General features: G+C 42.7%; 1 protein-coding gene across 1 annotated transcript; it reads left to right on the top strand.

The window, feature by feature from the left end:
- The first annotated feature begins 2,794 nt into the window (after window positions 1-2,794).
- Window positions 2,795-11,153, top strand: LOC118407809 (TNF receptor-associated factor 2-like). The gene is made up of 8 exons (XM_035808342.1): window positions 2,795-2,811; window positions 5,125-5,300; window positions 8,380-8,437; window positions 8,711-8,815; window positions 9,098-9,268; window positions 9,599-9,760; window positions 9,875-10,663; window positions 10,828-11,153. Exons 2-8 carry the CDS (start codon window positions 5,158-5,160, stop codon window positions 11,047-11,049), a joined length of 1,650 nt encoding a protein of 549 aa, XP_035664235.1. The 5' UTR covers window positions 2,795-2,811; window positions 5,125-5,157; the 3' UTR covers window positions 11,050-11,153.
- Window positions 11,154-15,838: the final 4,685 nt, after the last annotated feature.

Genomic DNA, 15,838 nt, shown 5'->3' with positions numbered 1-15,838 from the left:
TGTTTTTGAAGGGTTGAAGGTCACAAGCCACGTTTTGCCCCATTGAACTGTATGATCAAGGTCAGCAGAGAGATTAGCTGCAAGGGAGCGGTCATTACATCTCTTGGATGTGTGGCCAAATACTGAAGTGTCATCAGCATATATGTCGACAAATGATCTGAGTATATGATCAGGCAGATCGTTTATGTAGATTAAAAATAATGTTGGACCGAGGATGGATCCTTGCGGTACTCCAGCATTGATGCTATGACATTCTGATGATTGACCATTTATAACGACCTTCAGAGATCTGCAGAACAGGAAGGATTTTATTGTTGCTAGAATCTTGCCGCAGATGCCATAGCTGGCAAGTTTATGCAGTAAACCTCTATGCCATACCTTGTCAAACGCTTTTGATATATCTAAGGCAACTGCTCTGGTCACAAAGCCACCATCAAGGGCTGTACTTATTCGATGGGTTATGACAGTTAGAACATCTGCCGTGGACCTAGAAGATCTAAAACCATACTGTTTGTCGCTCAGGAGATTGTTGTCTTCAAGATGGGTGAGTACTGCCTTGTTTATGAAGGACTCGAAGAGTTTACTAATGATACAGAGAAGACTAATTGGCCGATACTGGGATGGAGATGACCGTTCTCCAGCGTTCTTAAAAACAGGACAAACTGATGATATCTTCCACATGGAGGGAAAACATTTTCCCTTTAAGCAGCGATTAAAAAGCTTGGCCAGGATGGGAGATAATTCAGGAGAATTGTTTTTAAGAACAACTACCGGAATATTGTCTGGCCCAGTTGCCTTGTTGGCATCAAGATCCTTAATGAGCTTTGTAACTTCCCGAGCTGTAACTTTGATGTTTTTCAGAAAAGGTGGCTTGTTGTTGACTTCGATCAGTGGTGGTGACTCCATGGGCAAATCTTGGGTAATGTAAATTAACAATAATATTGCTTTTTTGCTGTACATGTGGCCGCTGGTACATGTTGATGTTTTGTAACATGCCTGATATATGATGAACTCTGTCATTAGACTAATTTACGTAGAAGACACAAAATCTAGTGTACCAGGTGCGCAGATAGATCTTTCGTCCAGGGTAAACTTAGTACTGTAACATAAGCATAAAGAACAACAAAACAAAACAAAACGTGTATTAGCATCCATTATCCATGTGTGTATGTCAGGTTGGCATGATATAAATAAAACACAGCACGGTGTATTCCGTATCGCCCTCCATCCCAGCCCTCCCGCGGGTCGGCCTTAGGGCGATCCGACCTGCTCATGCGGCGTCGGATCGTACGTACCTAGGCGATACGGAATGCATCATATCTATGTAACCAATTCATTGAAAACATATCTGTTACTCTATGTACTGAAGTGGGCGATATACATTCTTTGAATGTTCAACTGGTTAGTCATACTCATCTTTTGTTACCAGTTCAGTTTGACACTCTTCAAAAGCTAAACTCACCTTTTTGGGAGACAACGCCCAAAGTACGCTGGAATTTTTTACGAGCAAGATACTAGCTTTGGATCAACCGAAGATTGTTCATCTGAACACGGTACGTTTTATAATTAGCCTGGGTGCCATCCATGTTAGTTAACCAGGTAACTACGTAAGGCGCATGGTAAAATTCCAATCCATAAGCACGTTCTTCTGCGTTGTAAAACGTTTGTAAATAAACGCGGATATACACATGCTGGTCAACCGCGGCTGACTTAACCAGACCAACTTGCTCGAGATGTGGGGCTGTAGATCGAGGCTAAAGAACGCTATGGGGCCGGGGGCAGGGACGTCTAGAAGGAGAAGGTCTCGGCAATTCGCCCGTGATAATGATGAAAAAGACTGTCACAGGTGCTGTGGCATTTCTTATTGAAGTTAGATCCTGTGCACAAAGTCATGGCCCACACCCGGCTAACGTAAGATTTTCTGCGTTCAAAATATATTGTTCCATTCAAAAAAGGTGAGTTCTAAAACCAAATGAAGAAGGGTTATGGAATTCTTTCCATGTTTTCCCCCCTGTATAGTGAAAAACGTGGCCATTAAAGACACAGGGTTAGTAGTTAGGCGAAGGAATGAGTCACGTAATGTATGTTTGCCCTTGAAGGTACGGAGGCGTCAACCGGAAATTAAACGTGAGCTTTGTTCACTTCAAGCAGCGTTGGTGGTAACGCAGGGGATACTGAGAATTTTATCTGGTACACTTTATAAAACGGTTTAGCTAGGATTTTAACACAAATCAAATCTATTACAGTACAACTAGTAGTAATATGATATGTAGTATATAATCAATGGTGTCTCCATGTCTTTTACCATCATGTCTTTTCATGGCACGGAACAATAGGCTAAGCATATTGTGCTCCTAATTTGTCGAAATCCAAGCCACGCGAACATTTTTAACGTTGACATACCTGTGTGTGTAATATATGGGCATACCTACCTGAGCCTACAGAGGGCTGCGCCAGTTTGCGAGTCCTGCATGCAAAGTGGGCCTTTGTGACCTGCGTTTTAAAGGGCGGATGTGAGTCACTTTTCGCCTGAAACTAATGACGGGGAATCCCCGTGGAACGGTCGATTTGAAAGTTGTTCCTAGCACCAAAAACTGCCCTAGGAATGTTCTATACTGTACTTTTTCTCTAGAAGTGACAATGGCAACATTTTCATATCTATATGGCTATATCTCCCAGTTCTCTACGTTTCAGCTCAATGGATGTAGAAATTTCCAATCATCATATAATTCTATAGCTACCTACAATGTTAGTGAGAATGTCTGGGGTCATTCGGGGGTATCGCCGAACTCGTGATCATCCGAAAGCCGGGTAAGAACTTTCTTTACCACCTGTTCATTGGGAAGCCATACTGCCCGTCAAAGCCATAGCTCTATCTATGTCTTACTTTGACATTGACAGTCTTGTTGACACTTGTTTAACTCCTTTGGTCCATTAATTATCAAATCTTTGTAAAAAGATCCGTCCAAGTGACCCCCCCCCCCCTCTCCCATAATGGTCAGAGACACGTCAGCATGGTATGTGCCGGTGCCGGCTAAGAGTTTTTACTTTCCAACCGCGGTGCTTTATTGATAACTAATAGAAGCTAGCACAAAAAAAACGTTGAAATGTCCATGGTCGTTTGGCTTGATTTTGTATCTATCCATACTGAAATAGGAGAGTCCAGGGAAAGAAACGTTCGGAAATTTGAATACCTGAACCTACTCACCTGTCCATGCAGTTGTCTGTAGATCATTTCATCTGCTAATTGATAACCTTTTTTTATTATAATCTAGACTGTTTGGTTATACTACTGCACAAAGGCGCTTTATTTCCGCTGTGTTTGACATATTTTCATCTATTATTACTTCACATTACAGTACTAGTGTATATGGAAAAAAAATATAAAATAATAACGTAAAATCTGGAGACTATTTAATAAAAATAATATCATGCAGGAAAATTACCGTATTTTGAAGATGATATCTACTTTATGCCGATATCGATGGGCTGGGAATTCCTTTCCTTCTCGGGTCTTATGTTGATCAATATTCTGAATAAGGAAGCTTGATGATGTCGTCAGCCTTAATTTATAAATGATGCCATTTCGGAAACTTCACTTCCCAAATTTCCCTAAAAAGACAATACTATGTACCCACGACATCACGAGGTACATCCCATTGTGAGAAAGAGGGCTCAAAGAGCAAAGGCTCATTTATAAAAGTGATCACCTGCGCAAAACTACAAAAATTTTCGTCCTAGTGCGAGGCCGGGTACGTTCTGGGATCGGTAAGTGACACTATTTGCGGTACGTACATTTTGTTCATAATCACTCAGGAATCTCATCATTTGTACTCTGTACTTGTTGTTTCTTCAAGCAGTGCTATGAGTTGTGTGGTTTGTGCCTCGAACTAAAAACTACACCTGCTGTTTTTCACTTGTTTTTATGCGTTTGTTGGGCTTTCTATTTTGTACCGATTCCATGATGTCCGTCGAGGTTGGCGGTATGAAATAGAAAGCCCCAAAAAGTTGGCAAAACACATAAAACAGGTAAACAAACAGCAGAAGCCGGACCTCTGCTTGGAGCGTAGTATCCTCATGCCCAAATGATCGTGAAAAGTGAATATAGAGAAGCTAGCAATATACTCGTATAGCCTGACTTTGAAGTGATCAGTCAATGCCATGCCACAACTACATATCAGCGAAAACAATAAATCAAATACTAAATACATTTTTTATACTTAACATGGATTAATGTCGAGGTCTTAGACAGGTAGGGGAAGTGTTTTAAGTTGTCATGTGACAGTCACTTGCTGGGGAATCCCCGTTACGCAATGGTTTAAAAGTCGATCTTTTACACTGTTGGGAACTAGGTTTAATATTCCGTTGTTTCACACAGTGCTTTCATCACACATATATATATGGGTAACGTTAATTTCAATATATAGGTATTACATACATTGGAGCAACAATAGCTGAGTACTTCGTACCACCCACTGAAGCAGGAGCTACGGGGCTCTTCTCTGAGAAACTCTCTCTCGCTCAATCAGTGTAACGAAAGCCCGAAAAACTTTACTATGGTTGTCCAACATGATTTTTTTAATCAATTATATATTTGTACCATGAATTAGTTAAGTTTGAGTGTGAAAAGGCATTGTAATAAGGACGAAATTCGGGTGTCCTTGTGTTAACCCGTGAGAACCTTACCGAATAAAACATTGAATTGTTGAATTATAAACGTGATGACTACAGGGTGTTAGTTTGGAAGAAGTTAAAACAATGCCGAAGGATCAGATGTACTTGACGCTGTGATCGTGAGAACTGACAAATGATAAGTCGCGTGGGAGCTCCGGAGTGGTGTCACTGATGTTCTAACCACCAGTTATCACATTAATCTATTAAATGTATGGCGTACCATTCACAAAGTCAATATTTGTCATTGTAACTCTGAGATTCATTTATTGTGAATGAAGTTTGGACTAAATAGACACCAGACACAATAGTGACTAACAACTGCGCATGTACAGGATAAACGTTGCCATACGATCACAATCTAACCAATCAGCATCATTTAGTACACGCGTGTTAGCTACGTATACAAGTTAGAGCTACAACAAACTTTAAGATGTGTATATCATTTCACAGGTGCATTGCGGATAGAACGAGTGGCAGCCTACGATGCCAGGATACTCTGTCAAGCTACAAGGAGGCAGAGCTGATCCTAAATACCTGTGTACGAGTTGTGGCTTGTTACTGCGTGATTCAAAACAAACACCATGTGGACACCGGTACTGTCGGTCATGTGTGGAGGATCTTATAAGGTAACTACGGAAGTGTTATTATGCTAGCCATGGGGAGGGGGGCGGCACAAATTTGTTTCCATTTATTAGTTTGACTGTATTAATACATACAGAAAAGCCTTACCCATATTTGGCATATGAATATCGATATCTTTGTCTGTTGATCTTATAATTCTTGCATTCAATATGTAAATACCGTCATTAACAATTTGTTTACTAACTGGAAAAAGAGCTTTCATATGAACGCCGCATGCCCGTAGCCAGGATTTTGGTTGGGGGGGTTCTTTTTGGTAAATGTGGGACCATCGAGCGGCGTGAGCTACCTAGGGGGGTCCGGGGGCATGCTCCCCCGGAAAAATTGAAATTTTGACCCTCTGAAACGCAATTTCCTGCATTTTGACGGGCAAAAATCGCTTGCGAAGTTTAATGGAATTTCTATTAAAGGACAAGGCTTTTGCGTAAGTCTTTGAAGCCAACTCCCTCGACATATTTTCACTATGTCCGACATCAAAGGCGCGAGGCGTCGTAATGGAGGTCCGGGGAAATTTTGAAATCTGGACCCTCTGAAAAGCCATTTCCTGCACTTTCTGGGGGCAATTTTGCTGATAGACTCACTACGATTGGCTGAAATGTCTATCAGGGAAATGCAAATCAGTCATGCCTTTGAAAAAAAAATCTTGGACATGAAAAAGTGGACCTTCGAGCCTGAAAAAGCGGACCTTTTGAGTGTGTGGGGGGGTTCTTCCGAAACCCCCCCGAACCCCCCCTGGCTACGGGCATGCGCCGGCGCGCAGTTCTTATACATTATAGAGAACGGACAGTTCTTGATAGCTTAAAGGCTCCATTCAGTATTGGCATGAACTCCTGTTAGTATATAGACGATAGAATTGAGGATTTAAACGCTGTTTGTACCTTGCTATAAACCGTTGGGAAGGAGGCGTAAATCCAAGCGTCAGATTTGTCCCGGGCATGTGTTTTGTTGTCAGTAGTAACGGGGAATCCCCTTGTGATGTTGTGATGGCCTATTAACGCCCCTAGCGGCGAACGTTTGCTATTGCAACTGTTTTAAAATAACCTTAACGAAGGCTTGTGAAATTTGACAACGTATTGCATTGGGAAGTTGGAAATGTAAACGTTCTTTAAGTCCGATTTTCTTGTAGACCTTCTCTCACACACAATCTAGGATGCGCAAGGCCAGATGTTTAATGCTTTTAATGGCTTACAATATTAAGCCCTTGTTGGGGTAGCCACTCTGAAGGTGGGGAGCACCATTATAAGTGACAGTGAAAAGAAAGCAGAAGCACTCAGTTCACAGTTTAAAAGTGTATTCACAGAAGAAGACACCACAGACATGCCATCTCTTGGAAACCCCTGCACCACTCCTATGGAACATATAGACATTTCTACGTATGGTGTAGAAAAAATGTTGCAAGGCCTTAATCCGTCCAAAGCATCCGGGCCCGACCAAATACCGCCTTGGTTCCTCAAAATGACAGCCAGTGAAATCGCACCTGTTTTGACTAACATTTTCCAACAATCGCTTGACACAGGAGAAATCCCCCAAGACTGGAGAGATGCAAACATATGCGCCATTTCCAAAAAGGGAGATAGAGCGGTTCCCAGTAACTACAGACCTGTTTCACTTACCTGTATTTCCTGTAAACTACTCGAACACATTATTCATAGCCATATCATGAAACACTTGGAAGGCCACAATATACTAACGGACTACCAGCATGGTTTCAGAGCAAAGAGATCAACAGAAACACAGCTTATTTTAACAGTTCACGACATAGCTGGGGCACTGAACAATAAAAGACAGGTGGATCTAGCAATACTTGATTTCACTAAAGCCTTCGACAAAGTCCCACATAGCAGACTCATAACAAAACTGGAGTACTATGGAATTCAAGGTTCTACATTAAACTGGTTAAAGGCTTTCCTGACGAATAGAGAGCAAACGGTAGTGGTAGAAGGGAAGGCCTCAGCTCCAGTTAAAGTAGCATCGGGAGTTCCACAAGGGACTGTTCTGGGACCATTGCTCTTCCTCTTGTACATAAACGACTTGCCAGACCAGCTCGATTCAAGTGTGAGGTTATTCGCCGATGATTGTCTGCTATATATAGAGGTATCTGCAAAGAATGACTCACAACTTCTTCAGAAAGATCTGAACACCCTGGAAGAATGGCAAAGGAAATGGCTTATGCAGTTCAATCCTGATAAGTGCTATATCATGCACATAACGAACAAACGAACACCAAATGTGTCCCCTTACCAGTTTTGTGGTCAGACATTAGCAACCACAAAAAGCCACCCATACCTTGGTGTTACGTTAACAACTGGGCTGAAGTGGGGTGTCCATGTTAACAAAATAACAACCAAGGCCAAACAGACATTGGGAGTGATCAAACGTAACTTGTGGGCATGCCCAGCCCGCGTAAAATCACTTGCATACACGTCACTGGTAAGACCTAACCTTGAATATGCTGCAACAGTATGGGATCCGTATACAAAGAAAGACAAAGATAAACTTGAAAGGGTACAGAACCAAGCTGCCCGATTCTGTACAAACAACTACAACAGGGATGCTAGTGTTACCAAAATGAAAACAGATCTACAGTGGACATCACTTGAAGACAGAAGGAAAATGTCCAGACTTTGCATGATGTACAAAATGACCAATAAGCTGGTGGACGTACCGACTGATAAGTATCTAATACCAGCTCAAAAAAGAACAAGAAACAGCCATGACTTCAAGTACCAGAGTTTCCAAGCTAGGATTGATGTGTTCAAAAATTCGTATTTTCCCAGAACTATCGTAGATTGGAATTTGTTATCACCAAGTACAGTAGGGGCATCTTCTCTGGATAGTTTTAAAGAACGCTTGCAGTTAGATGTGCAAAAGTTAGGTGTGACGGATCGTTCAGTGTAATATAACCAGCTGCTGCCGCGCCGCGTGCCTGCGAAGCTGGTGTGTTACGCCGAATGGCGGTTATACCGGCTATATAGATACAGATACAGATTGCTCTTTGATACATCAAAGCATTACATGTAGATAAAACCATAGTGTCTTAGTCATTATTTTGCTATCTTTTTATAGGAGCTGGGGAGGAAAATGCAAAGCACGGAATTGTGGAGAAGTGGTTCAAGCTCAGGACGTAAGTTGTATCCAAAACTTGTTTGTTCAAAACACGATTAGAACAACAGTATGTGTGTTATGATAAGAATAGAAACTATACTAGTTTTGGCTTGACGTAACTATTTTACCAACAAGTTGTCCAAAGTGTATTATATATATTCACATGCTGAACTGGTACAGACGTTGCTCTAGCTTCGAAACAAACAACAACGCCAGCAGTAACGCTAATATCATTGCCACAGTGTAGTTTGTTTGTATGACACCTCAGTGTTTTGTATATTCCATGATCCAGGTGTATCCAGACAAAGCTATAGAACGGGAAATCCTAGGCCTGGCGATTTTCTGCAGCAATGTCGAAGATGGCTGTAAATGGGAGGGCATTGTTCGCAATCTCATGGTAGGTATGATGTTTAAAGCACGTAAGCATACCATTTTAACACTACACACTCAACTATGTACCATTTTCATTCCATTACAGCGTACGGTAAGAAAACACAATTATCTTATCCATTTTGAGGCAAATTATACAATATATATGAGGATCAGAATTGAAAGTTCAGTAATTGTTTTAATAGTTTGATTTCTGTGTGATAGTACAACAAATGTAGCTCCATTCGTACGACCAGGTGTATTCTTATGTGATAATGAATGACCACAAGTATGATTGTTTTATGTTTAGGAACATTTATCAGAATGTGGCTACGAAAAGATCACATGTATCAACGCCGGCCAAGGCTGTAAGGCGACCATATGCAGGAAGAACCTGGCCAACCATCTACAGTCGGACTGTGAATATAGACCTGTAACGTGTCAATGGTGTGATGAGACAACTCCTCATAAAGAACTGAAGGTATGAAGCTATCTGCATATATCTAGTAACCTCGGAATATGTAAGCCTCCATAGCAGGTCCCATACTGACAGTACAAGCGACCCAGTACAAAAAGACAAGGCCAGCAAAATTGTATTATGAGCCCAAGAAGATGAAAAAGGCACAGAGAGCCTGCTATGGAGGCTAGGAATATGTTAAACTGGGTTGCAGTTGGCTGTACTTACAAGACGACAAAGCTGGGAACGAGGAGTGATAGAATAGTTGCTATACGTCATTGACCTCTAAGTTGTTTTGCATTTCTGAATTTATTTCTAGTTTTACATACTAGTAATATCCGCCTTTTTACTCAGACCCACAAACAGACATGCCCAGCAGCACCAGTACGGTGTGACTGGTGCAATAAGAAAGGTCTGACAAGGGCTCAACTTCGGGAGCATCAACAGCCGGAGACAGGAGACTGCCCCAACATGAAGATAACATGCAGCTTCGAACCAATGGGGTGCAAGGAAAAGGTACATACATTGGGTAGATATTTTGCTGTAATTCTATTTGTAGTATCAAAGCTTGCACTTGATCATCATAGCAACGGAAACCTACAATGATGGTTTTGTATTTGATATGCACAGATGGAGAAGAAGCACTTCCCTGAGCACTTGAAGAAGACGGTCCAGCATCATTTGAGCATGACCAACACATACCTTCTTTGCTTAGCTACAAATGTCGACCAACACCGGCAAAAAGAGGAAGAATCACGCGAAAATATGCGGATCCTGCTTCTACGACTAGAAAAGGGCATCCAAGATGCTGACGCCAAAATTGCTACCATTGAAGGTAAGTTGTCAAGCGAGCAACCATCAGGAGGATCAACGTCAGGCGGCAACAAAACACTAGAAAACCGGGTTGAGCAGGAACGTGCGAGGGTGGAAGAACTGAGGAGGAAAATAGCTGCATGGGAGACAAGGGTCGGCACGTTTGAAGGGATCGTCGCCGTTCTGAACCGTGAGATCGAGAAGTGCAGCTCCCAGATGGAGGCGTACGAACGACAACGTCGTCAGGACAGGGAGATCATCGAGACTCTGGAGAGGAAGGTCAGGTCTCTGGAAAGGATCATCGCTCTGAAGGACGTTGCCCTCGCGGAACAAGACCTCCGGATCCAGACGTTAGAACTGACCAGCTATGACGGCATCCTGACATGGAAGATCGCAGACTTCACACGTAAGCGCCACGACGCCATCACGGGGAAGACAGCAAGTTTCTACTCGCCATGTTTCTTCACCAGCCGTACAGGGTACAAAATGTGCGCCCGGATCTACATGAACGGAGACGGGATGGGCAAGGGTACTCATGTCAGCCTGTTCTTCGTAGTCATGAGGGGGCACTACGATGGGCTGCTGCGCTGGCCATTCAGACAAAAGGTGAAACATTGCACCGATGCATTCGAATTTTATGTTCTTTTGTGCTATCACGATATTTCAAGGTGTCTAACATATTTGAAATTTTGACCTGTGTTGTGTAAGGTGAGATTGTACACACCTCTCATGTAAAAAAAATAATGCACGTTTATGTTCTGTTTCTCCAGGTAACTTTCATGTTGGTGGACCAGAACAACCGAGAAAATGTAACGGACGCGTTCCGTCCTGACCCGACCAGCTCGTCCTTCCAGCGGCCCACCAGTGACATGAACATCGCCAGTGGATGTCCGCTCTTCGTGCCGCTCAGTCAGCTCGACAGCAGCAGCCATGGTTACGTCAGAGATGACACCATGTATCTCAAGATCATCGTGGATACTTCGGACCTTTAACTTTAAGAAAAGCACTACAGGTGTAGTAAGATCCAAAGAGAAAACTCTGATGTAAAACTTTTGTAATGCGCGGTTGTCTTCAATAAAAGCTTCCATAAGACTTATGCTGTCATCAGTTTTGCTTCAGTTTTATATTCCACTAGCCTCCCTTGCATACCCTGTTAACGTACAATATGAGCGTGTATGACAGCAGAGGTTCTGTGACTGTAATGTGCGGTCGTCTGATGACAAACAACGTCCGATGCCTAAAAATTTATGACAGAGCTCAGAAGTAATTTAAACTGATTGAATATATTGAAGTTCTTTGTACAACCTTCAAAATGCATGTATGTGAAATTGAGCTCAAGTTTGTCTGCTCGTCCCATGTCCTATAAAGGCCACTATTATTTGACCCCTGGCGGAGGTCATCAAACTACAGCCGACACACGGAAGTTGGCGGGAACAGGATCCCAGCGCAAAAGTCAATCCGTGTGAACGAACTTCGTAACCCAACTCATACAGTCTCAAACCTAACGTATTCCTCTACCATTCACCACGGTTTTTGACTCGCTGACGTCTACAGAAGAATTTCTACAGCTCTTTCAAGTACTGCGGTGCGCTGGACTGTGTTCTGACGTCACGGTATGTACACGTCATATGGGGGATTCCCCCTCCGCCGATACCACTCAGACCAGAGGGAGTCTATTTTTACGTTACGGCTGAAACGCATGGCAAACGATTGAAAATTGACCCATACATTTCCAATAGTGGTCAGAAGATATGTTAATGTATTCGTTTCTGTTTTTTGCCAGGAAACGACACAGGAAAGTGTAAATGTTGATTGCACATACATCCTGTTTCTCCCTCGACAGATCATGAAAATACTTAAGTAGGTCACACTCACGCATTTTCCTCCGTTTTTATGCAAAAATACACGATTCCTAGGGCTCCAGAGCTTAGTAGTCTACAACAGAATTCGAATCACTTCGTTGTGTATTCAACACACAGACCTGTCCCAAATATATTTGACCGACCGAGGGACGCGAGGATTATAAAGGTTAGTCTGATTTCACGGGGCGTGGCAGCTAACCAGTGTAACAGAGTGTTGTGTTGTTCGGTAATTCCCAAGCAGTGGATTTTACCAATAAGGTTGAAAAAACCTCATTGATTTCACGGAAACCTATACAGTTGAAGCGCCGTTTCATGCTTCATGTCATAAGTCACAACGTAGGTTTATGATGTCATATTGTCGTGTCAGTATTGCAGGGTAGAGGAGTTATATGGATCGATACAAAACAAAATGGCTACCATGGCCGTCAGTGATTTCCTGTGACGTCAATCACATGTTTCCTTGAAAGCAATAAGTAGGCTAAAAGGTCCATGATAGCATGTTATCGACACAACATGAATGAATGAATGAACATAACCGGCATATTACGCGAGAACGCTTCGCGCGAAACGGTGACAATCAGTGAGGAAAAAAGGAGGACGTTTATTACTGTGACAAGTGACTAAATGCCACCTGCAAATTCTTTATGAATGCTAATTTTGGTACTAATCGCCTAATGCTAATCACCACCCTCGCTCCCTGCATGAAACTATGACGCTGATGTCTTCACATGACATCTTTATCGAAAAGGAAAGGGGGAATGAAAAGAATGTCGTGGCTTTGCGGGAGAGATATATATGAACTACCTAAAATAACCAGTCCAGAAACGTTGGGGGAATCCCTTTTTTTAACCCCGGCCAGCTGTGTGGGCGTGTCACATACATACAAGCAGAGGTTCGGATCTGGCTATTTTTAGGCGTTTTTGTCGGGTGTAGCAAGTCTGTTATTACGTTGGGCGGCCCAGGGGTCGCGTGGTGAGAGCACGTGACCATGGGCGCGCCCTGACGTCAGCTAGGCCACGCCCCGCAGCGCTCGCGTAAGCTCCGCCTCAAATAGACGTAATATAAGGCGCGGTACGCGCTTGATAGGCTAGAAGAAGCAGACTCAGGGACAAGGACATCCGCACCTTCCGCCGTCGTAGGTTAGTTAACCCGGTTAGTTAGTATCATCCACCGCAACTCTGTCCAGGTATCGTATCTTGTATCACTTATATTAGTTGTAGTATTATATCATCACATCCGTTCACTTGCCTAAACTGTATTCCATCGGTCGTAGTAATAAAGATCACATCAAACTGTACACTGAACCCTGGTCCTTGGCTATATTGGTGAGAGTGCATAGCATAGATGCGTCATACTGACGTATAGATAGATGCCCAAATCCTACCACTAAGACCAAATGTTACATGGTTCACGCTATGTCTCAAAATGGGGTCAGTCCTGCAGTGACACAAATCCACACTGATGTTGTCCAGTGCTATCTCAGACAGTTAAAGATTCGTTTAGATGTAGTCAACACTTATCTCATAAATTCCATACCTGTCAATATCTTCTGCTACAGTCATGACAACAGGCAGGACGAGCTAAACAGTCACCGACATGGCTGACAGTCAGTGACAGACTCAGAATTTTCGCGCCACTTGAATTCGCGCCAAATACTAGTACTTCCGGTTCGCGGGGTACGTAAATAAATTAGCGCGCTTATTCACGTAGTTTCTTTCGCCAGCGAAACTTGTTACAGCTTGCTGTGAGTACATTCAGAGAATCGTTTCCGTATAATTCCATAATTGCAGGACAGCTATAGGTTTTATCAAGTTTTACTCAGTGACACTTAATCCGTCATACCAATGAGGTTATAACATAGCTCCTTTTAAGCTTGGTCAAGTGAATATGACGTACCGATCTAAGAGAGTAAACTTGCCTGTCACTGTTCAAAGCCCACCCGTATGGCAGGCTCTATATGCAATGGTATGTGGAAAAGCCTTGTATATGGCTATGATTATTGGCAAGACGAGAGGTATGCTATCGTTAGAAGTTTTTAATCATTTAAGATGATAAATTACATGATAAACGTCATCGCCTATTAATCACCAATAAAAAAAGTACAACATAGTAATTATACACAACTGGTTCCTAAATCTTAAAATCCCAACGTAGTACATTTGTAGTAGTAGTAAATTTTTACTTTCTGACTTAATTTGTGTGTGTGTGTGTGTGTGTGTGTGTGTGTGTGTGTGTGTGTGTGTGAGTGTGTACTTGCGTGCGTGCGCGGCGCGCGTGTGTGTGTGTGTGTGTATGTGTGTGAAAAAAAGGTATGTGTAATACACTGAGTTCAAATACCTTTCAATATACGCCTTCCTTCCTGGCTCCTTTCAGTATTACAATGTCAAAAATGACTGTTGTCGGTCGCCTGTTCCCACTTAATATATGTCGTTAACGAGAACAATTAAGATGGTCTAATTCTAGTCTTATTTTCAGCACGGGGTTTCCGAAGAGATCTTTGGTCGTGACACCAGACGGAAACTAAAATTTTTAATTGACAACTTCCGCCTTTCTCCCAAGTTATAATAACCACGTGGTATGCATGCATGATGTTTCGGCAAGGAGCTTCAAAACACAGAGATCTGTAGATACTCCATAGTTTCAGTTACAAAAAAGCTATAGGAGCCATGAAATTTCTATGGTTTATGGACTGTCCTTCGACAGTATTTTGAGTGAAATGTTCGGGTTCCAACAGCGACGCAGTGTATAGACAGTACTCTCCAAGCAGAGGTTCGGCTCCGACTGTTTTTGGACGTGTTATATGTGGTTTTGTCGGGCTCTCATTTTTTATCATGTCCACCGGCCGGTACAACAAAAAAGTCCGTGTAACATTTGGTCTTAGTGGTAGAATTTGGGCATCTATCTATACGTCAGTATGACGCATCTATGCTATGCACTCTCACCAATATAGCCAAGGACCAGGGTTCAGTGTACAGTTTGATGTGATCTTTATTACTACGACCGATGGAATACAGTTTAGGCAAGTGAACGGATGTGATGATATAATACTACAACTAATACAAGTGATACAAGATACGATACCTGGACAGAGTTGCGGTGGATGATACTAACTAACCCGGTTAACTAACCTACGACGGCGGAAGGTGCGGATGTCCTTGTCCCTGAGTCTGCTTCTTCTAGCCTATCAAGCGCGTACCGCGCCTTATATTACGTCAATTTGAGGCGGAGCTTACGCGAGCGCTGCGAGCGAGCGGGGCGTGGCCTAGCTGACGTCAGGGCGCGCCCATGGTCACGTGCTCTCACCACGCGACCCCTGGGCCGCCCAACGTAATAACAGACTTGCTACAGCGTATAACGTTACTAGTACATAACGTTACACCGTGCAGACAGACATTTATATGGAATACTCTGTCTCAAATAAAGGGTCGTTGGTCGTGTTTGGGCATACCGTTTCTCAAAGGTTAAATCTCAAGGATATTCCATTAATGTGGGAGCTCTGTAACTACTTATATAACGTTACAGGTCATTCGGACTCATCAGATATTGAGAATTCACCTACCCATGAGTTTACGTGGCACAGCTCGAGCTCTTCAGGCAGAGACAGGTTGCTTTGTTCCTGTGACCTCCATGCTTTGACTGTCGAATAATTTATAATTGACCAAGGGGGTTCATTCATTGACCGTGCAATACGGCGAGTGACAGATCCGATGTTAAATATGAGTCATACCAGCAAACTGAAGTCACAAATGTTTTAGAAAACCTGACCTTTTTAAGAGTATACAGTGTATAAGTCTCTATTCATGCTTCTTGCTATCAATGATAGTTTCACACTTGTCCATACAGCATAATGTTTACCTAACGTTACCTGGCGCTCAGGCTGGCGGTCTTTTGTCTGATCTTTGAACTTTGACCTGCGGTT

Source organism: Branchiostoma floridae, unplaced genomic scaffold (genome assembly GCF_000003815.2).
Source record: "Branchiostoma floridae strain S238N-H82 unplaced genomic scaffold, Bfl_VNyyK Sc7u5tJ_1477, whole genome shotgun sequence".
In the NCBI taxonomy this organism is placed as follows: domain Eukaryota; kingdom Metazoa; phylum Chordata; class Leptocardii; order Amphioxiformes; family Branchiostomatidae; genus Branchiostoma; species Branchiostoma floridae.
Note: the sequence above shows the minus strand (reverse complement) of the source record. Positions and strands in the feature narration are given on the sequence as shown.

Bases quoted from the DNA above. Each gene is read 5' to 3' on its own strand.
- LOC118407809 (XM_035808342.1), top strand. From the start codon at position 5,158: ATGCCAGGATACTCTGTCAAGCTACAAGGAGGCAGAGCTGATCCTAAA. The intron at 9,269-9,598 runs GTATGAAGCTAT...CTTTTTACTCAG, and splicing joins CTCCTCATAAAGAACTGAAG to ACCCACAAACAGACATGCCC. The intron at 9,761-9,874 runs GTACATACATTG...TGATATGCACAG, and splicing joins CAATGGGGTGCAAGGAAAAG to ATGGAGAAGAAGCACTTCCC.